Source organism: Cervus canadensis, chromosome 12 (genome assembly GCF_019320065.1).
Source record: "Cervus canadensis isolate Bull #8, Minnesota chromosome 12, ASM1932006v1, whole genome shotgun sequence".
Taxonomy (NCBI): domain Eukaryota; kingdom Metazoa; phylum Chordata; class Mammalia; order Artiodactyla; family Cervidae; genus Cervus; species Cervus canadensis.
Window position 1 is genome coordinate 10674835 of NC_057397.1, and position 22066 is coordinate 10696900.

Genomic DNA, 22066 nt, shown 5'->3' on the forward strand with positions numbered 1-22066 from the left:
AAAATGGCAGAAAGGGCTTTCTTGGTGGCTCGGTGCTAAAGAATTTGCCTGCCAATGCAGGAAACACAGTTTTGATCCCAGATCCAGGAAGAGCCCACATGCCACACAGCAACCAAGCCTGTGCACCACAGCTGTTGACCCTGTGCCCTGCAGCCTGGTAACTGCAACCATTGAACTCACATGCCACAACTACTGAAGCCCGAGTGCCCTAGAGCCTGTGCTCCACAAGAGAAGCCACTGCAAGGAGAAGCCTGTGCATGGCAACTAGAGAGCAGTCCCTGCTTGCCACAACTAGACAAAGTCTGCATAGCAACAAAGACCCAGCACAGACAAAAATAAATAAATAAAATTGGTTAAAAAAAGGGCAGAACAGTCTTCAGATAGTTAGATATTTTCAGGAGCCAATTTTTCGAGCCCAATTCTTATATCTCCTCATAGCTAGGAAAGCAGTAAAATCCTTCATGGTGACCAACACTCCTCATGACTAGCAGAAACCTTCTGTAAAAGATATGTGCTTGACTACATGTACTCCCTCTTCACCAGAGTCACACATCTAATGACCTCCCCCCTAACTCTTTGGTACAGTTTCTTAGAGCTATCTGAAGTGCTGTCTCCCAGGCTATGGCCTTCAGTTCAGTTCAGTTCAACCGCTCAATCGAGTCTGACTGTTTGTGACTCCATGGACTGCAGCACGCCAGGCCTCACTGGCCAACACTAACTCCTGGAGTTTACTCAAACTCACGTCCATGGAGTCGGTGATGCCATCCAAACATCTCATCCTCTGTCGTCCCCTCCTCCAAATAAAACTTAACTCAGGGACTTTTCTGGTGGTCCGGTGACTAAGTCTCTGCGCTCCCAATGCAGGGGGCCCAGGTTCGACCCCTGGTCAGGGAACTAGATCCCACATACTGCAACTAAGACCCAGAGCAGCCAAATAAAAATAATTAATAAAAAACAAAACAAAACTTAATTCACAACTCTCACCTGCATGTCTTTTGTCGGCAAGGTCTAACTGTATGGTCAATTTATGTAGATGTTCCATGGATAGTCCCACATCTATGTAACTAATGTGACACCTAGGCGATCATTTACTGATGGAGGGATTGTTCCTCCTCAAGCAGCGTCATGTTTTTATCAACCAAAACCTGTTTTGATTGCAGGCACCTGTGTATCTAAGTCCCTAGTCCTTCCTGCATTTATAATCGCTTGTTGCAGCAACCCACTGATCCGCGGGGCTCCCAGCACCTCGCGGAGGCGTGGGGAGGGCTGGTCCCGGGTCAGGAGTGGAGCCGCCGAGTCGCTTCTCCTCCGTCAGCCTAGAGCAGCCACATTGGGCGGGGGTGGGCGGGTCCGCAGGCCGGAAGTCGAGGCGGGACTTCCGGAGCACAGTCTGGAGGCCGAGCCGCTTGGGTATCTCTGCGTTGCGCTCTTCCCCGAGCAGCTGTGTGTGGCGGGTGTTCGCGCGGTGGCGTCTTTGCGTTGCTGATAGCGCTACCGATGACTCCGATGCACCGGCGGTGGGTGCTGGCCCCGGGAGGCCTGTTTCGGGTGCGCGTGGGGCCGTGGAAGCGTGGGCGGTTTGCAGCCTCGGAGGGCCCCTGACGGGAGGGCGTGTGAGGGGCGCCCTGTGGACGCTACGTGACAGAGCCGAGCACTCCCTGCCCTGGAGCCGGGCGGCGGGACCGCTCGGCGAGGCTGCCGCAGAGCGACCGGCAGGTGTGCGCGAAGAGTGTCTGACGCGTGTGGTTGGGGCGGAGGAAGGGCCTCAGGAATTGGTGCGAATGTTAGAGCTGTCCGGAGCCGGGGGAGAAATGAATGGGGTTGCCGCTTGGCGCCCGGTCCTGCCTGGAGGCCCAGTCGGTGGTGCATTCGCCCTCCGGGTGGAGAAGGGGCTCATGGAACGGGGACAGATTTATTCTCCCCCAGGGGAGTGGGACTGAGGATGGGTCAGGCCCATCCTGTGGCTGTCTGCCGTGGAGTAGTGGCTGGTGATCCTCACAGTTGTGTATTTGCTTAGTAGCACCAGGTTGAGCATTTAGCCAGACGAATCAGCTTCCAAGCTCATTGGTAGAATCCAACTCCTGAGGTTGCTTTTTCCTTGCTGACTGTCCTTATGTCCCGGAGACCCCACTCCTTGCACACGATCCATGCATCTGAGTCAGCAATGGCTCGCGTGATTAGATTGGGTCCACCAGGTAATCCAGGCCTATAGCCTTAATTTTCTCTGCAAAATCTCTGTTGCTGGGTAGTGTAGGTCCCAGGGATTAGGATGTGGACATGGATGGGGAGGAGCATCCTGTTACCTCTTGGACAGGATCCCACAAATACTAAAGTGAGGAGAACAAGATGTAAAATGACATAGTTTGGTGTAATTTATAATAAAAAGACAAAGAAAAAATACTCATATTTGCTTGTGTAAGCTTAGAGTAATCAGGATGGGCATGTTGGAAACTGGGGATGGGCACTGTGGCAGGCTGGGAGATGTTTCACCTTATGTTCTCTTTAACCTTTTGCATTTTGAGCCATGTGACTGTGCCCCTGTTCAGAGGCAGTGATAATAACTTCAAGGTTTTAAAATGAACTGAATAAATGCTACAAAGGATGGACTCTTCCCCTGGGAGAGAGAGAGAGTGAAGCTTCCCCCTGCTCTGTTCGGTTGCTTCATGGATGAGTGCCTTGAGTCAGTGTTCTCCCTACTTGTGCACGGTCTCTCCAAGTGGCCACGCCAGGTGAATCTTCCTGAGATGTTTCATTAATTCTGCCTCCCTGTGGAGAAATGCGGCTGGTGCCTCACTTTCCTCAGGCAGTCAAAGCCTCTTCCAGTCTGTGCACCCCGCCTTCCCCAGGAACTGCCTCTGAGCTGGGTTCACACCACCGTCCTGTCTCCTGCCGCCTTCTGCCTTTCCAGCCAGGACCTGGTTTAAATGCTCACCTGCCCCAGGCTCTGCCCCTTCTCTGCTACCTGTGCCCAGCACACCTGCCCATCTCACTGATGTGTTTGCTGTTATCTGTCTCCCCACTGAAATCCGTGAGGGTGATGGTCACACTGACCACTGTCCTCAGAATACCTTGGCGTATAGTGGGTGTTTTGGAAACATTGAAAGCATGAGTCCAAGAGGAGAAAGTCAGTCCAAGGGTTGGGAGGCAGTGTCTGCCAACATTTCCTGCCTTGTCTTCGTTACTGAAGGACAAAGTGGTCAGTGGTACCTGCTTATGGTGCAGTGTGAATCAGGGGCCAAGGGATGTTGCCCCCTCCTAGGTGGGATGCTGGCCAGGGCATGGTGCATTTGCTCAGAGACAGGACAGTCGGGAGGGGGAGAAAATCAGTAACTTTTCCATATAGGGTCCCATCCTGTGCCTGATTGGGCATGCCTCCCTACTTGTAGATACCAGTTAGAGCTGGAGATGAGCCCCAGTCTTTAGAGTCTTTGTGGGGTAAAGGATGTTGGTACCTCAGGACTGGACAGATTAGCCAGGGAATTTGACGTGGATGCAGAAGTGAATCCTGGGACACCAGCGTGAAGAGGGAGCTAAGGAGGAGTCTGGGAGGGAGCCAGTCACTGGTACAGTGGGAGGACAGCCCAGGAGGGTGGGATGGGGACAACCACTGCAGATGCTGCTGGGCAGCAGAACTCAGGCTGGCCAGTAGAGTGGCACTGTGATGACTCCACGCATGTCTGCAGTGAGGCTCGCTTGGCAGCCTGGCCTCTGAAGCTGCTGCTCCCTGTGAAGGTCAGTTGGTCCACTTTCAGGGCATTGTGTCAGGACCAGGGTGGCCCCCAGCAGGTGCAGGCACCATGAGAGCTGCTGCCTCTTACCATGGCACTCTTGGGCCCTTACAGGTGTGCTCATAGGCCCTGTAGGTCACCTTGCTCTGTGGTCAGCATCTCATTCCTTCCCGCCTGTGGCCCTGGCTTGTGAGTCTGTGTCTCCTTGGCTGGCTGGCTTCCATTGGTTCCAGGATCAGGGAATGTGGTATCAATCATCAGGCCTTCCTGAGGTCTCAGGGTGAGGGGTGGAGGGAGTGACCCCTGCCTGGTGTACCAGTGAACCCCTGGAGTTACCCCCTCTGCACACTACCTGTGTCCTTGCTTGTCTCCAGGTCTCAGCCATGCCCAGCCTCAGAGTATGCTCTGAAGAGGCAGCAGTGGAGCTCTCAGTTCCTGGACCATCCCCTTGGACCCCTAGAGCCCAGGCCTGTGTGGAGTGATGCTCCTGCCAAGACCCACCCTGGATCTGCACTTCATGGTTCCCTCTGTTGTGGTGACGCTGAGCCAGGAACCACCTCCCCTCACCATCAGCAGCCAGGTACTGGGCGTGCATTCCCCACTGATGCATTTGTTCTGGGGAGACTTGGCCTACATTCCCCTGCACTTACCTCTGGAGGTGTCCTGTCAGCATTTGGGGCAGAGAGCCTTGTGGACTTGCGGGGCCAAGGCTGGAGGTCGGAGAGAAAGTTGGTCTGGCACCGGCTGCCCTGGTGCCCTGAGCAGGACTCTGGTTTCTTCACCTGAAATAGAGGGTGTGACATGATGATCACCAGCTGAGCCCTGCCTAACTTCCTCGCCAGACTGGTGGTAGTCAGACTGCCGTCAGGTCTCTGCCCTAATCCAGGCCTTGGCTCTGTTCCCTCCTGGCTGCATTCATACTGCCCACCTGCTCCCATCCCTGTTAGATACCAGACCGTCCTTCCTGGAGACACCTCACCAAGTTGCCTCTTCCGTGGCCCTTTCAGCAGGGATCAGGGGTTACTCACTGTTAGCTTTCCTTGCTGGGATCTGATGATGGCTGTTTTACAAGAATACACCTACCAGGGAAGTATTATACTGGGGACATGTGGGCAGAGTATCCTGGGCAGACTCTGTGGCAAGAGAAGTTTGGGCTAAGTGCAGAGATGGTCATAGGTATGTTGGAAGGATGAGATGGGTAGAGGATGTGAGGCATGATGGGGCCAAGAAGTGGCCCTGAGGGAAAAACTTGCTGCTAGATGGTCAAGGGTATGCCAAGCAGAGAATGGCAAGTTAGGTCAAGACCCTTGCTCCAGGGAAAACACAGGTTGATGGTAGCTCATGTTTTAAAAGCCACTATAGGGCAAAATAGTGGAGTAGGCAGCTCCAGACACCCAGTTCTTCACATAAACTATTAAAACAAAAACAAGTAGAAGCTATCAGGACCAACATAGTCAGAAGTCTAGAAAACAGGTTTACAGCAACCAAGCAAATGCTGAATCAAGAAAAAGGCAACTTAAAAAGGAAAGCTTCACAGATACTTCCTGGTTCAGCAGCATATTGAAAGTGAGCATCCTGTGTTCCCAGTGTGGGACTTGGTGCTTGCTTCCAGAGGGAGCAGAGCAGAACTTATTCAGAAATCACTTTGTTCTTCCCTGTGTGGGGTTGGAAAAAGAATTGAATCAAAGTGTTTGTCTCTGTGTTGCCTAACTCAGAATTACTTGGTGGAAATTGCTGGGCTCAAAACATAGAAACATGAACTGAACTCCCTCAGGCACTTGGGACGTCACTTAATAGTACAGTCAACCTCCTAAAGCCCAGGAGGGAAGGGCGGAGAAATGAGGGCATTCTAAAGCACCCTTGTATGTCAGGGAGTTTAGAAAGCCATGTATAGACCCAGGATAGAAGGTATACTCAGAAAAGACTTATAAAGATTGTAGTGTCACCTCCAACTGATCTCTGTGATCTGTGGAAGCAGGAGCCATGCAGAGTAATAATTAGTGCTGAAGTAGTGTCCAGCGGAGCCCAGTAAATATTGTCAAATGTCCAGTTTTTGACAAAAAAATCATAAAGAATACAAATAAACCGAAAATACAGCTGGCCCACTCAAGGGAAAAAAATTAATTGACAGGAGTATCCCTGAAAAAGCACAGATGCTTAAACAGATTATAAATAAGCTGTCTTAAATGTGCTCGAAGATCTGAAAGAAACCATGGACTAAAATCTATGTATGAATGAACTGAAAAAGTCAGTAGAGATAGTTGTAAATCTACAATTCACATTTTATTTATTATAAAAAGAAACAGAGTGGAAGTCCTAGAGCTGGGACTTCCTGGTGTCCAGTGGTTAAGGCTCTGCTTCTCACTGCATGGAGCACAGGTTCGATCCCTGGCCGGGGAACTAAGATCTCACATACCTCTTGGTGCAGTCAAAATAAAGAAGTCGTGGAGGGGGAACTGAAGTAACTGAAGTGAAGAGTTTTCTGGAGGATTTCAATAGCAGGTTTGAGCAGGTTATAGAACTGCTGAACTTGAAGTTATCCAGTCTGAGTAGCAGAAAGAAAAAAGGTTGAAGAAAAGTGAACAGAGCCGAACAGACTCGTGGTGAAAGGCTGTTGCTGAGCCCTGAAAGACGCTGGGATTCTTGGCCTCTGGAGGAGAGGAATTCAATCCACGGTCAGTGACAAGGCTTGACTGCTCAGAGCTTTTGTGTAATAAAGTTTTATTAAAGTATAAAAGAGATAGAGAAGGCTTCTAACATAGACATCAGAAGGGGCCAGAAAAAGTGCTTCCTTGCTAGTTTTCAGCAAGAAGTTATATACCTATTAGCAAGTTGCTAAAAGAAAATGTCTCAAAACTCAAGAGAGTGGCACCAGGCCCCTCACCCACAACATGCGTTTTGAGATAACATTGGCACAAGGTGAGTCATCCTGGGCCATAAAACAATTGACATGAATCTTGAAGAAAGGCAGATTTCCAAGCAAATACATAGTCTCATTAACATATCTTAAGAGAACATTTCTGTGAGTAAAACATACTGGTTTATTGAGCCATTATCAGTTCTGATAGGTGGAACCGACTTGAAGAAAGGTAGAGTCTAGGGTAAATACATAGTTCATTAACATAGCTTAAGAAAAACATTTCCATAAGAAAAACTCATTGGTTAGCTCAAGGTTTGAGAAAAGATAAGTTCAGGTGGAACCAGGTGTCCTCACGGCAACACAGAATTTTTTTTTTTTTTCTAGGACTGGTAGAAATTCAGGCCCATTTTTTTTTTATTTTTTTATTTTTTTTATTTATTTTTTTTAATTTTTTTATTAGTTGGAGGCTAATTACTTCACAACATTTCAGTGGGTTTTGTCATACATTGATATGAATCAGCCATAGATTTACACTTATTCCCCATCCCGATCCCCCCTCCCACCTCCTCTCCACCCGATTCCTCTGGGTCTTCCCAGTGTACCAGGCCCGAGCACTTGTCTCATGCATCCCACCTGGGCTGGTGATCTGTTTCACCATAGATAGTATACATGCTGTTCTTTTGAAACATCCCACCCTCACCTTCTCCCACAGAGTTCAAAAGTCTGTTCTGTATTTCTGTGTCTCTTTTTCTGTTTTGCATATAGGGTTATCGTTACCATCTTTCTAAATTCCATATATATGTGTAGTATGCTAATGTTCTTTATCTTTCTGGCTTACTTCACTCTGTATAAGGGCTCCAGTTTCATCCATCTCATTAGGACTGGTTCAAATGAATTCTTTTTAACGGGCTGAGTAATATTCCATGGTGTATATGTACCACAGCTTCCTTATCCATTCATCTGCTGATGGGCATCTAGGTTGCTTCCATGTCCTGGCTATTATAAACAGTGCTGCGATGAACATTGGGGTGCATGTGTCTCTTTCAGATCTGGTTTCCTCAGTGTGTATGCCCAGAAGTGGGTATTGCTGGGTCATATGGCAGTTCTATTTTCCAGTTTTTTAAGAAATCACTGTTTTCCATAGTGACTGTACTAGTTTGCATTCCCACCAACAGTGTAAGAGGGTTCCCTTTTCTCCACACCCTCTCCAGCATTTATTGCTTGTAGACTTTTGGATAGCAGCCATCCTGACTGGCGTGTAATGGTACCTCATTGTGGTTTTGATTTGCATTTCTCTGATAATGAGTGATGTTGAGCATCTTTTCATGTTTGTTAGCCATCTGTATGTCTTCTTTGGAGAAATGTCTGTTTAGTTCTTGGCCCATTTTTTGATTGGGTCATTTATTTTTCTGGAATTGAGCTTGCAGGAGTTGCTTGTATATTTTTGAGATTAATCCTTTGTCTGTTTCTTCATTTGCTATTATTTTCTCCCAATCTGACGGCTGTCTTTTCACCTTACTTATAGTTTCCTTTGTAGTGCAAAAGCTTTTAAGTTTCATTAGATCCCATTTGTTTAGTTTTGCTTTTATTTCCAATATTCTGGGAGGTGGGTCATAGAGGATCTTGCTGTGATTTATGTCGGAGAGTGTTTTGCCTATCTTCTCCTCTAGGAGTTTTGATGAATTTGTAGGAGAGAAAGTGGTCTCCCCGTCCTACTCCTCCGCCATCTTGGCTCCTCCCCTCGGCAACACAGAATTTTATAAGAAACTTCCTTTTAATTTTATATAGAGAAGGGAAAAAAATCTGACAATTGTAGTTTGTTTCCTCCTGCTGCTTAAGAGAGAGAGAAACAACGTCAGACACTTGCAGCCTATTTCCTCTGTTGGGGGTCCCTAGCCTGCCTGCCTGTTACCCTCTCAGTGGGATATCATCAAGGAAACCAGCACACACATGGGAGTCCAAGAAAGAGACGAGAGAGACAGAAAGGGACGGAAAACATGTTAAATTTGATGAAAGATGCAAAAAAGCTTTGAACCTACATGTCCAGAAAGCTCAGTAAGCTCCCAGTAGAACAGATTCAAAGAGATCCACACTAGGACTCATTATAATCAAATTGTTGGAAGATTGAATCTTGAAATCAACAAGAGAGAAGCAAACCATCTTGTATAAGGGGTCCTCAATAAGATGAACAGCTAGCTTCTCATCAGCCCTTGGAGGTTGGAAGGCAGTGGGATGACATATTTAAACTGCTTAGAGAATGAAACTGCCATCTAAGAATTCTACATCTGGCAAAATTATCTTTCAGAGTAAAGGCAAAGTTAAGGTATTCTTGAATAAACAAAAGCTTAGGGTGTTTATCACCAACAGACGTGCCTTGTAAGAAGTGTCAGAGGAAGTGTTACAGGCTAAGAGGAAAGGGTATTAGGCAAGAGCTCAAAGCTATACAGAGAACCAAGGATTTCTGATAGAGTTAATCACATAGGTAAGGATAAGAGCTAGTATTGTATTGGTTTATAACCTCACTTTTTATCTCCTATATGATTTAAAAGACAAATGTGTGAAATGATCATAAACCTATACTACTAAACATATAACATATAAGGGTACATTTGTGACTGCAACAACATAAAGGTAGCAACATATCTGTATAGGAGCGGAGTTTCTGTATGATACTGTGGCTACTTTGGTTAACAGTTCAAACTTGGAGAGTTTATTCTGAGGATTCAACATACAGCATGGTGACTATAGTTAATAATGTATAGTGTACTTGGCAACTGCCGGGAGAGTCAATCTTGAAAGTTCTCACAACACACACACACACACACACACACACACGGTGGTTACTGTGCAAGGTGATGGATATGTCAGTTAATCTTATGGTGTTCATCATTTGCATATATATGTGTATCAACTCATCCCATTGTGCACTTTAAACTTAATATGATGGACTTTCTTGGTGGTCCAGAAGTTAAGAATCCACCTGCCAATTCAGGGTACACAGGTTCAATCCCTGCTCCAGGAGGATCCCACGTGCCGCAATGCAGCTAAGCCTATGTACCACAGCTACTGTGTCAGTGCTCCAGAACCCGTGAGCTGTAACTACTGAGGCCCATGTGCCCCTAGAGCCCATACTTTGCAATAAGAGAAGCCACCACAATGAGAAGCCTGTGCACTGCAGCTAGAGAGTAGTGCACCCCCCAACCCCTGCAACTAAAGAAAGATGATGCAAAACAGTGAAGACCCAGCACAGCCAGAAATAAATAAATTTCTTTATTAAAAAAAAAAGATAACAACTTACATGATGTTATATGGCAATTTATTTCGATAAAGATGGGGGAGGACCAAATTAGATTGTTTTAGGAAGTTAGAATATTAATTATAATCGCCATGGTACAACTAAGAAAGTATCTTTAAAATATACACAAAAGGAATAAAGAAGAAAATCAAATGATATGCTACAAAAAATAAACTGAACACAAAGGAAGATAGTAATAGATCAAATGAGGAACACAAAGGTCAAAGACACTGAAAAGATTTAAGAAACAAAGTGGTAGAAGTCAGTCCTTCTTTGTCAGTAGTTAAATGTTAATGGTTTAAACTCTTGTCAACAGGCAGATATGTCAACAGGCAGATACGGGCAGAATGGATTTAAAAAAGTATGACCCAACTATGTACTGTCTACAGGAGGCTTACTTCAGGAGGCTTTCAAAGGAAAAAACAAGCTTAAAGTGAAAGGTAAAAAAGATATATTCCATGCAAATAGTAAGAAAAGAGACCTGGGGTTACTATACTAATATCAGACAAAGTAAACTATGTCAAATAATTGTTACAAGAGAAAAGAAGGATATTATATATTGATAAAGGAGTTAATCAGGAAGATTGTTGTTCAGTCTCTTAGTCATGTCTGACTTTTTGTGACCCCCATGTTTTGTAGCCTGCCAGGTTTCCCTGTCCTTCATTATCTCCCAGAGTTTGCTCAAACTGTTGTCTACTGAGTTGATGCCTTCCAACCATCTAAACTCTTGTCCCCTTCTCCTCATGCCCTCAGTCTTTCCCAGCATCAGGGTCTTTTCCAGTGAGTCGACTCTTCACATCACGTGGCCAAGGTATTGGAGCTTCAGCTTCAGCATCAGTCCTTCCAGTGAATATTCAGGGTTGATTTCCCTTAAGATGGACTGGTTTGTTCTCTGTGCTGTCCAGGGGACTCTGAAGAGTCGTCTCCACCACCACAGTTTGATGTATGTTGATAAACAAGTCAGTTAATCAAGAAGATAGAGCAATGATAAACACTAAAAAGAACCCCAAAACATATGAAGCAGGCATAGATTTGAGGGAAGAAAGATATGCTTCTACAGTAGCAGTTGGAGACTTTAATACCTCGCTTCCAAAAGTCAAGAAAAACATCTAAACGGAAGTTTAGAAATGAAACAGGGAAATTGAGCAATACTATAATTAATAGACCTAATAGACATAGATATACCCTCTGCCTAAGGGAGCAGATACACAGTCTTCTTAAGTGCATGTGGAACATTGTTCAATGTAGACCATATATTAGACTACAAAATCAGTCTCAATCAATGTTGAAATAATATAAAGTATAATCTCCAAGCAGTAACGGCAGGAAAATTGGAAAATGGACAAATATATTGAAGTAAAACCACACACTCTTAACCAGTTGGTAGAAGAAGAAACCACAAGGGAATTTAGAACATACCTACAGACAAATGAAAACAAAGCCACAAACTACCAGAACTCACAGGATGCAGTGAAGCCCAGAGAGGAAATTTACAGCAGTAAATGCCTACATTAGGAGGAGGATAGATGGGTCTTACAGCAGTACATAACTTCACATCCTAGGGGTCTGTGAGAAGAGTAAACTAAACCCAGAGCTGATGGAAGGAAATAACATTGGAGCAGAAATAGAGACTGGAAAAGCAATAAGAGAATCAATGTAATTTAAAAGTTTTTTTGAAATGATCAACAAATGACAAAAACAACACACTGAAAATCAAGTGAAAATGGGATGGGGACATTATTACCAACTATACAAAAGTAAAAATGAGTAAAAAACAGTTGCACACCAACAAATTAGATAACCTGCATGAAAGAGCTAAATTTCTCTTTTGAGACAAATTACCAAGAGTGACTTAAGAATAGGTAGAAAGTAAGAACAGACTTATAACAATTAAAGGTTGAATCTATAACTTTTAAAACTAACAAACCAGGGCCAAATGGCATCACAAGACATTTAAAGAAGGATTTATGCTAAGTTTTCTCAAGCTTGCAAACTATACAAGAGGAAGGATAATCAAAGACACCACAGGAGAAGAAAATTATACATTAAGACATTTTGTGACTGTATATACAAAACCCTCAACAAAATGCTAGCAAACTGAACCCAGCAGTGTTAATAAAAGTGTTATATCCCATGACCAAGTGGGATATATCCCAGGAGCACAAGAGTGGTTCAACATAAGAACCAATCAGTGTCATTTACCACTTTAATTGAATGAAGGGGAAAAGCTATAATCATCTCAATTGATGCAAAAAAAAAATGTATTTGACAAAACCAAATTCATTTTCACAATGAAAACACTGAGAACTCCATTCAAGGCAACTTCCTCAACATTATAAAGGGCATTCATGAAAAACCCACAGCTAACATCATGTACATTAGTTGCCAGGGTCCAGCCCCAGCAGGATCCAGAGGGTACCCTTAGGATGAAAGGCGTCGGCGAGAGAAGACACGTGAAACCAGCCTTGAGAGGGCCAAGTCTGCGAGGGAGAGAGAGAGAGAGAGGGAGAGAGAGAGAGAGAGGGACCAGACGGGGGGTGCGGCAGAGTCTGGCAATCCTTTATTTTTTACCATAGCTTTTATACCCTAAGTTAGTACATTTCTAAGGGGAAGATAGTTTAACATTATGTCAGCTTGTCCTTCACGAAACCAGGGTGTTTTCTGCATACTTCTTTGTTTATGAGGGTCTTGTACATTATCTTCTGGCCTTGGGGCCTATTAACATTTTATGCAGGTCTGGTGAATGTAAACCTATTTTCTGTTTCTATGGTGACCTTAACTGAAAGGTAGCAGTCTCATAGGGCAACAGTACAGAGTAGAAGTATAACCGTGTTAACACAAAAATTAATCCTTCTGCAAAAGTTGTCAGTTGCGTTTATCTGAGAAGTTTACCCCACACAGACTCTGCGGCTTCAGTGAGGCAGCCTCTGCCTAGCACTCCTGGCTGACAGTTAGCAACCATCTCATTGTTAACACACTAGGGCTAAGCTCTTATTTTTCTAGATCTATAACTATATTAACAATAGTTTCTATAACACAACCTTAGCACATTAAAAGCAAAAACACAGCAAGCAAATGTTAACCCAATAGCTACTTTTAGAATAATTTTTCTTGTGTTTTCTAATAGGACTTCCTCACCCCCTGAAGGGCTCTATGTCTGTTAGGGCCTTTATATGATCAGGTTCTTTGTGTTATTTTATGATTAGGGTATTATAAGCAATCATGCATATTAGTACCAAGGGCATAAAAGCATTTGCCAAACAAACTAAAATACCAGTAAAGGAGTTTAAATTAAAACACTCCTTTCACCCTGGATAATCTCATAAAATACCACCACCCGGGAAACTTACTGATTAAAGTTCTAAATTGATTCTTATTTGGAAAGAGATCGGGGAAGGCCTTCTGCCTGTGTCACAGAAATTAGGGAGTATTCTATTGAGGCAGGCATCAGAAAGACAGATATCATCTTTAAGTTGAGTGCCAGGGGCAGCTTTTCGGAATCCCTGAAAACCTGATCTGCCTTGCCTGTCAGGTTTTCTCCTCATGACCTTGTCATGGGTGGGATCTCGTGTGCCGGCTCCCGGCAATTAGTGAAATATTAAAAGGTTTTCCCCATAAATCAGGAAAATATGCCTGCTTTCACCTCTGCTCTTCGGTATTATATTGGAAGTTCTAACCAGAGCAATCAGGCCAGGAAAAAAAATAAATAAAAGGCATTCAAATTGGGAAGAAAGAAATAAAACTGCCTCTGCTTGTATAAGGCACAGTCCTATATATATAATAGGAAATCTCAAAGAATCCATTAAAAACCTGCTAGAGCTAATATTAAATGAACTCAGCAAAATTGCAGAGTACAGGTCAGCACACAAAATCAGTTGTGTTTCTATACACCAACCATGGTGGGAATGTAGAATGGTATAGCCATGGTGGAGTACAGTTTGGCAGTTCCTCAGAGTTTATTTTATTTTTTTTTTCTTTTCTTTCTTTCTTTTTTTTTTTTTTGGGTTTTGTCATACATTGATATGAATCAGCCATAGATTTACATGTATTCCCCATCCCGATCCCCGCTCCCACCTCCCTCTCCACCTGATTCCTCTGGGTCTTCCCAGTCCTCAGAGTTTAAATATAGCATTACCATGCATGCATGCTCAGTCACTTCAGTTGTGTCTGACTCTTTGCAACCCTATGGAGTGTAGCCCGCCAGGCTCCTCTGTCTGTCGGATTATCCAGGCAGGAATACTGGAGTGGGTTGCCGTCCCCTCCTCTAGGGGATCTTCCCAACCCAGAGATTGAACACATGTCTCCTGCATTGGCAGGCAGTGGTTCTATACCACTAGCACCACCTGAGAAGCCCTGGCATTACCATGTGACCCAGTAATTCCACTGCTGGATATATACCTGCAGAATTCAAGGCAAATACTCATCAAGTACACGTACGTCATGTTCATAGCACTGTTCACAGTAGTCAAGAGGTGTAAGCAGCCCAGATGTCCCTCAGTGAATGGATGCAGAAATCAGATGTGTTGTGTCTGTACCGTGGAATATTATTCGGCCATAAGGGAGTGAAGCACTGGTACATGCTGCAGTGACTGAACCTGCAGATACATTAGGTTGAGAGGAAGAGTCCAGACATCAAAAGTTGTGTATCATGATTTCATTCACATGCGAGGTCAGGAATGAGGTAAATCCATGGAGACAAAATGCAGGTGGGTGGTCACCAGGCACTGGGGGCCAGGAGATATGGACTAGTGCACTGGGGCTTTGAGGTGATGGAAATGAAATGTCTTGGAACAAGATACAGATTTTGATTGCACAACATTGTAAATGTACTAAACGCCACTGAAGTGTTCATTTAAAACGGTTATTTTGTTTGTGAACTTCACCTCAATACATAACAGTAAAATGAAAACAGAGCCCCTGTGGGGATGGAGAGGGGTGGAGCCCCCGGCCGAGGCTGTGGTGCCGCTGGGGGCTTGTGTGGTGGGGCAGGTGCTGCTGAGTCTCTGCTGGGCCCCTCGACAGCCACAGCCACGCGAAGACTCGTGAGCGTGGCTCCGATGGGGCACTTTTCACAAACCTGGGAGCAGCCAGCCGTATAGGCCTCCATTGTTTCCTCTTGGGAAGTCTAACAGGTTTGCTGTGTGCTGGCTGGCCAGTCAGTGCCGCACTTGCAGAGGCAGTGTGGCAAACAAGTGCATTTGTTTACATTTCTTTTCCTTCTCCATTAAACCCAGTGTTTTTAATGAAAATTTTTCTTAAAGCGTATTTCTGATTTTATATTTCCTTTGAAAAAAAGAACTTTCATTATTGTTTCCAGTAATTCTTATGTTGCAGAGAATTGTATCCAGTCTAGCAAATAAAAAATGCCATCACCCTCACCCATAGGACTCACTCTTGTTTCCCGTCTCAGTAAAATCCTTCCAGGCCAATAGTCTCTCTGGCCCCCAAAGCAGTTCCCATTTCCACTCCCTCAGAAGCCATACCAATGACCTTGTCTCAGTCAGGGGTCAGTGAGCCATGGCCCACAGGCCAGATCCAGCTCACCAGTTGTTTATGACCTGCAAGCAAAGAACAGTTCACAGTTTTTTAAGGATTGTAACAGAGCAGACCTTATGACAGAGACTGCAGCCACAGAGCCCGGAATGGGTCCTCTCTGACCCTTCATGGAAAAGCTATGTCCCTTCTTGTGCAGCCAGGAGAGGGCAGGGCTCCCTGGGCCACCCTGTTCAGACCCTTGTTTCCTGCAGTGACCGCCCTGTTTGTCCCTGCAGCCCTCACTGTGCCCCAATCACACATGGGAGCCCCGCAGGTGCCCCGCAGCTGGGGCCCTGGGAGAAGATGGTAGCCCACCTGCAGGTGTGATGACAGGTCTGCCTGAGGGTCAGCAGGAGTGTGAAGCAGGTTGCCTCATTGTGTGTAGCCACATGGTCAAGCTCCATGGAGGGGGTCTTGGCACAGACTCTGTGCAGGGCCTTCTAGCTGGGCCATGAGTCAGGTGGCCAGAATGCAAATTGTCACCACCAGACACATGGGCAGGGCAGTCAGGCTGAGCATACGATTCAGTTGGGTCTGCGCTGGGGAGAATAGAAGACTCCAGGTGACATGGGGAGACAAAATGCTGTTGTGGGGGGAGACTCCAGAAGTTCCAATAGGGGAATGGTAATCATTCCTGAACTGAGGGGCAGGTCAGAGGGCAACAGGCCCAAGGAGGCTGAGACTACCGTGGGGTGCCCTTCACCCACCCACTCAGCACCCCTGGGTGGCCCCAGCCTTGGGATACGGAGCCATGTTGGGAACAGTGGTCAGAGAAGTCCTCTTCTGTGAGGTATTTCAGCTGAGATGGGCTAAAGGGAAGGAGAGAGCATGAAGACCATTGGGGAGGGGGCGCCATGTGACTTTCCGTTTGTCATTTCAGGCTGGGACACCAGGACTAAGGGCCAGGAGTTTGTTCAGAAGGAAGACACTTCTAAGGACTTGGAATCACAGGTAGAAATATCAGACAGCTCTGGCAGTGATGCTCCCCAGACACCTGAGCTTGGAGGACTCCGTGGTGGTGTAGAAGAAAGAGACTGGGGGGTCCTTGAGGATGAGAGGCAGATGCACTGCCCTCACCAGGAGGCGGCCTTCACTCTAGTGCAGATGCTTCTCAGGAGCCCCTCAGGAGCGAGAGGGGTGGACTGTGATGAAATCAAGAGCAGCTGCAGCCGGAGCCCAAGCCCAGTGGAGTGTCAGGGGCCTCCTGCAGAGGGGAGGCCCCATCCATGTGGCATACAGAGCCTGCCCTGCAGCCTGGACCTGCCCAGCTGCACAGGACTTCACGTGGCCGAAAGCCCGTTCATATGCAGCGAGTGTGGGAAAACCTTCCAAGGAGACTCCGATCTTACTCAGCATCAGACAGTGCACCCTGGACACAAGTCCTTCATCTGTAACAAGTGTGGAAGGCTCTTTAGCACACACACAGTCTTCCTCCAGCACCAGCTCACCCACCATGGGGAGAAGCTGCATGTGTCTTCTGAGTGTGGGAAGGCCTTCTGCCAGAGCCCCAGCCTTAAAAAGCACCAGAAGTCCCATGTGAGCGAGAAGCCCTATGAATGCAGTGAGTGCGGGAAGACCTTCAGGCGCAGCTCCAACCTCACCCAGCACCAGAGAATCCACTCTGGCGAGAAGCCGTACGTGTGTCATGCCTGTGGAAAGGCCTTCAGGCGCAGCTCCAACCTTGTCAAGCACCAGAGGGTCCACACAGGGGAGAAGCCCTTTGAGTGTACTGAGTGTGGGAGGGCCTTCAGCCAAAGCTCACACGTGAGGAAGCACCAGAGGGTCCATACCGGGGAGAGGCCTTACTCATGTAGTGAGTGTGGCAAGCCCTTCAGCCGGGTGTCCAACCTCATCAAACACCACAGGGTCCACACGGGGGAGAAGCCCTACAAGTGCAGTGACTGTGGGAAGGCCTTCAGCCAGAGCTCGAGCCTCATCCAGCACCGGAGGATCCACACCGGGGAGAAGCCTCATGTGTGTGCTGTGTGTGGCAAGGCCTTCAGCTACAGCTCGGTGCTCCGAAAGCACCAGATCATCCACACGGGGGAGAAGCCGTATGCGTGCGGCGTCTGTGGGAAGGCCTTCAGCCACAGCTCTGCACTCGTGCAGCACCAGGGTGTGCACACAGGTGACAAGCCCTACGAGTGCCGCGAGTGTGGAAAGACCTTTGGCCGCAGCTCCAACCTCATCCTGCACCAGCGGGTCCACACGGGGGAGAAGCCCTATGAATGCACTGAGTGTGGGAAAACCTTCAGCCAGAGCTCAACTCTCATTCAGCATCAGAGGATCCATAACGGGTTGAAACCCCACGAGTGTAACCAGTGTGGCAAAGCCTTCAACCGGAGCTCCAACCTCATCCACCACCAGAAGGTCCACACTGGAGAGAAGCCCTACACCTGCGTCGCGTGTGGGAAGGGCTTCAGCCAGAGCTCGCACCTCATTCAGCACCAGATCATCCACACGGGCGAGAGGCCCTATCAGTGCGGTGAGTGTGGGAAGTCCTTCAGCCAGCGCTCCGTTCTCATCCAGCACCAGCGGATCCACACTGGGGTGAAGCCCTATGACTGCACGGCTTGTGGAAAAGCCTTCAGCCAGCGGTCAAAGTTGACCAAGCACCAGTTGATCCACACCAGGGAGTGAAGCCATCGCAGCTTCACCCTGACCCCCTGGCTGTGCCTCACTCTCCCTCCCCAGACTTGAGGTGGACTCACTCACTTCGTCTACTTCATGGTCACCGCCCATGAGGCCACCGTCCACAGACTGGGGACCCTCTTGTGGGTCGTGCTCCTTCTCCCAAGTCCCCTGCCATCACCCTTGTCTCCTGAGCTCATTTCTCTTTGTTGTTTGTTTTTCCAGTTTGTTATGAGACAGCTGTACTTGTTAGAAGGGAAAGGATTATAGAGGCTGTGCACTCATCCATAGAGTTTATTACTGTAAAGGAACATAACCAAGAAAGTAAATGACATTTGGTTTGAGACAACCACAGACCTCCATGTGCTCACTAGTCAAGGAACTGAGTCCTTTGTCAGTGGTTGTGGCTGGTATCTGTTTTCATAATGTCAGGTTGAGAGTTTTCAGGTCTGGTTGCTGTCACCACCACCTGCCCCCACCCATCCTACCTGGTAATGGGACTTGACCCACCCTGCTCCCCCCTTTCCATGGTGTCCATCTGCAGTCTGTGGTTGTGTGTTCTTGCTCTGTGGTGACTCAGGCCCTGTGGCCCCACCCAGGCTGCAGCACAATTGTACATGAGGCAGTTCCTGAGCTCTGGTCCTGGGCCTCACCCACAGGGGCCGCTCTACATGCTCCTCCCTTCCTCTCCTCAGGCTCCCGGATCCATCTCCAGACATTTACAGGGCATCTAGGTGCCCCTAAGAGGTGGGCATTGGCTCCCGACTCCCTGCACAGGGGAACTTAGCCTGGAAGCCACACTTCTGCCGCCAGGGAGGTCCTGACCTGGGAAGGATGGGGGACCCTTCCTGCACTCTTCCAGGAGGAAAGGAGCCAGTGACTTGTAGTCATGAAGGGAAGAGAAGGTGTGGCTTCTGAGTCCTCAAGGAAGCAGAGGCAAGGCCAGCAGTTGCAAATGTGGAGGGAGAGATGGTTTGAGGCTGGAGAGAAGAGAGGGTGGAGGGGTGATTCGGATGCGCAGGCGAGTCCGTGGGCTTGGGTGGCAGAGGCTGCCCAGCCTCCCCTCCAAGGCCCCGAGAAGCAGCGGTCCCTGCTGCCCTGCAGAGGCCCTGTCATACCTACCCCTACACTTCGGGCGCCATCCCACCCCCTCTCCCCAGGCAACACCTAATGGGATACAGTTTCCAGACTTGGCCTCAGCCTGAGGAGACTGCTCCTATTCTTACTGTCAGGCAGCTCCTCTGGCTTCACGCTCCTCCTCCGCCAGTCTGGCTTTGATTTATGATTCCTTTTTCAGTAAGTAGCTGTGTCCACTCTACTCCTGCTCTGTCGCTGATTGGCCCACTTGCTGCTGGCCCGCGTCACTCAGCCCTACTGCCCATGGTGCGCTGTCACATCCTCTGCTACGGAGTCAGAGACTCCTCCAACAAAAGAGGCTAAAACTGGTGCAGTGCCAAATTTGTGCAAGACTCCTCCACGGAAGGGGCTTCAGCCACCTCCTGCTAGGCCTCCTGGAGTCTCTGGACCACTCATGATGGCACTCAGTTGTCCAAGGGCTTCTGATGCAAGAAACTCCCCTCTTTTCCCCATACAATATGCCACTAGAGCTGCAGTTACTGAAACTGGACCTCCTGAGCCCATGATCCTCTGTACCCAGCTGCTCATTACGCTCTGGGTCACAGAAGCAATACCCAACATGCTTAGAGGCTGCAGAGCTGCCTTGGTGCAGGATGGAGCTGAACCTGGGCCTTTGGCTTGCTCCACCTGCAAGAGGAATAGCCTCACCTATCCTCAGCCCCTTTCCAGATGTCAGGCTGCTGGACCCTGTCCATCTGGGGAGCTCCAAGGTGGGATGAACTCAGGGGAACAGCAGTGCAAGTTCCAAGACTATAGGCAGAGTAGTGCCAACCTTCATGGAAGATGGAGCTCAGAGGAGAGCTGCTCATTTTTAACCGGGACGACCCTGATACAGGGCCAGACTGGAGGGTCAGCATGACTGGCCAAACACCAGGCAGTTGTCTTAGCACCCAGTGACTTGACTCACAAACAGCCCCGTCTGCACATTTTTACAAACTTGTGCTGTCACCTAAGAATTGTGCCCTTTGGTGTAAAAAGCTCCAGGAATCTCTTGCCTCACAGATGCCCCAAATACCAATCAAGGTCTCTAGGTGACTCTCCCTATACTTAAGCAGAACATGAGGCCTCCCCTGCATGCCCTTATCCCCTCCGGAGTCCCAGGTTTTACTGAGAGTGGCCAAGGCACTCTTGTCAGTTTTACCTGCTTCAGGCTGCAGGCTGCAGAGTCCACACAGCTCATTTAAACAGGCTCTGAATTAGCTGAGTGAAACATGGTGTGTCTCTCATCAAACATCAGGGTGAGTGGTGACTAGCAGGCTGGCGTCTTGAGGCCTCGTCCTCCTCATCTTGTGCCCACATCTGGAAAAGCAGAAGAGCCAGCCGAGTGCTCTGTCCTTTGATGCCAGCAAGAGACTGAAAGCATCCAGGCCCTCACCTGTGCTCAGGGACCTTCCCTCCAGCCATACCTGCTGACCTCAGTAGAGGCCCAGGCTGGTGACACTTCTTGCTCTCTCAAGCCATCTCAGATCTGTTCCAGAGGCCAAGCCATCTCAGATCTGTTCCAGAGGCCTTCTCTACCCTCCTGAGAGACCTCCTTTATGTAGATAATAAAGCTTTTCATACCTTCAAAAAACCAGAAGCCCTGCTTGGCCTCCACACCTTCTTCCACTCTGGTCTTTGGTTTATGGACATCAAGTTCCTCTCTACTGTGACTTCTCCCTCAACTCCTTGTTCTAACAAAAGCCTGGCAGCCGTGACTGCACAAGGTCCCTGGAGCCTTTCCCATGTACCTTGAGAATTAGAGATCAGGAGGACAATCTCCTGGCTCCTGATTTCCACTTCCATACACATCTGCCTTCAGCCAATAATGCCAGCTCCATCGAGAACAACAGAAAAGCAGCCCTAGCAGCTCAAAGCTGCCCTGGTACCAACCGTGCCATGATATCCATGTGCTGGCAGAGCTCTGGGAGACTCCTCCATGGATCCCACAGGCCTCACAAATGATGAATGTAGGGGAAAAACTGTCCCTTGACACCCAAGGGCCTCTCTGCAAGGAGAAGCAGGGAGACTGGAGTGGTGTGTGAGAGCAGGGCCAGGGTCCAGGACCATCCTGAAGTTTCCATGGCTTTGGAGGCAACTCAGGTCTGAGTGGAGAACAGAGCCTTGATGGCTGAGGACAGTGCAGGCCATGGCAGAGCAGCCAACCACGTAGGATAAGGTTGTTCCTTTCCCCTGGGGCTTGGCAGACACTGGCCCCTGGGCTTCCCTGGAAGTAACACAAAGGCATGCGGGGAGGTGGAGCTGGCCTGACTGCAGGTACCCTGTGAGGCTTATTCTGTGTGCAGGCTCTTCTGTGCTCATGGGCCAGACTGTGAATCTTCCAGACATCAGAACATTGACTGGGGAGACCACTGCCAACTGGAAATGTGATAGAAAGATGGCCTCAGATTTAGGGGAAAGGACCAATCTCATCCTATGTGGGAGCAGGGTAACAAGATAGCCTTTTGGAAAAAAGACAAAACTAGACTTACTCTTTACATCTCTTAGAAACTAGACTTACTCTTTACATCTCTTAGCAGAATAAAGTCCAAATGGAACAGAGATTTAAATGAAAAGAAACAAAACCAAATGAGTACTGGGTGAAAACACGGGTGGATTCCTCCAGAACTGGTAAGTTAGGGAAATTTTACTGTAGCTTGAAATCAAGCAACAATAAGGGAAAACAAATGATAAATTTCATTACACAGAAATAAAGTTTTGCAGGACCAACACCTTTATATTCAAAGTAAAAAGACAAATGGTGAACTGGAGTTCATATAACTTATATATAACTTATATATAACATATAACTTATGTTATATATAGCACATATAAAATTAATGTACATAAGGTTATTTAAAATTAGGGTTTCATTTTCAACAAATGGTGTTGGAATTATTG

General features: G+C 47.6%; 1 protein-coding gene across 2 annotated transcripts; it reads left to right on the forward strand.

Annotated features, from left to right (window-relative positions):
* The first annotated feature begins 1377 nt into the window (after window positions 1–1377).
* On the forward strand, window positions 1378–18398 carry ZNF16 (zinc finger protein 16). 2 transcript variants are annotated; one of them, XM_043483808.1, is made up of 3 exons: window positions 1378–1517; window positions 4103–4308; window positions 16299–18398. In XM_043483808.1, exons 1-3 carry the CDS (start codon window positions 1498–1500, stop codon window positions 18056–18058), a joined length of 1986 nt encoding a protein of 661 aa, XP_043339743.1. In that variant the 5' UTR covers window positions 1378–1497; the 3' UTR covers window positions 18059–18398. The 2 variants fall into 2 exon arrangements, with proteins under 2 accessions (XP_043339743.1, XP_043339742.1); XM_043483807.1 differs by lacking the exon at window positions 1378–1517 and adding an exon at window positions 1811–2729.
* Window positions 18399–22066: the final 3668 nt, after the last annotated feature.

Coding starts and splice junctions, on each gene's coding strand:
- ZNF16 (XM_043483807.1), top strand. CDS start 2,668: ATGAGTGCCTTGAGTCAGTGTTCTCCCTACTTGTGCACGGTCTCTCCA. Junction 2,730..4,102: donor TCTCCAAGTGGCCACGCCAG/GTGAATCTTCCT, acceptor GCTTGTCTCCAG/GTCTCAGCCATGCCCAGCCT. Junction 4,309..16,298: donor CCCTCACCATCAGCAGCCAG/GTACTGGGCGTG, acceptor TTGTCATTTCAG/GCTGGGACACCAGGACTAAG.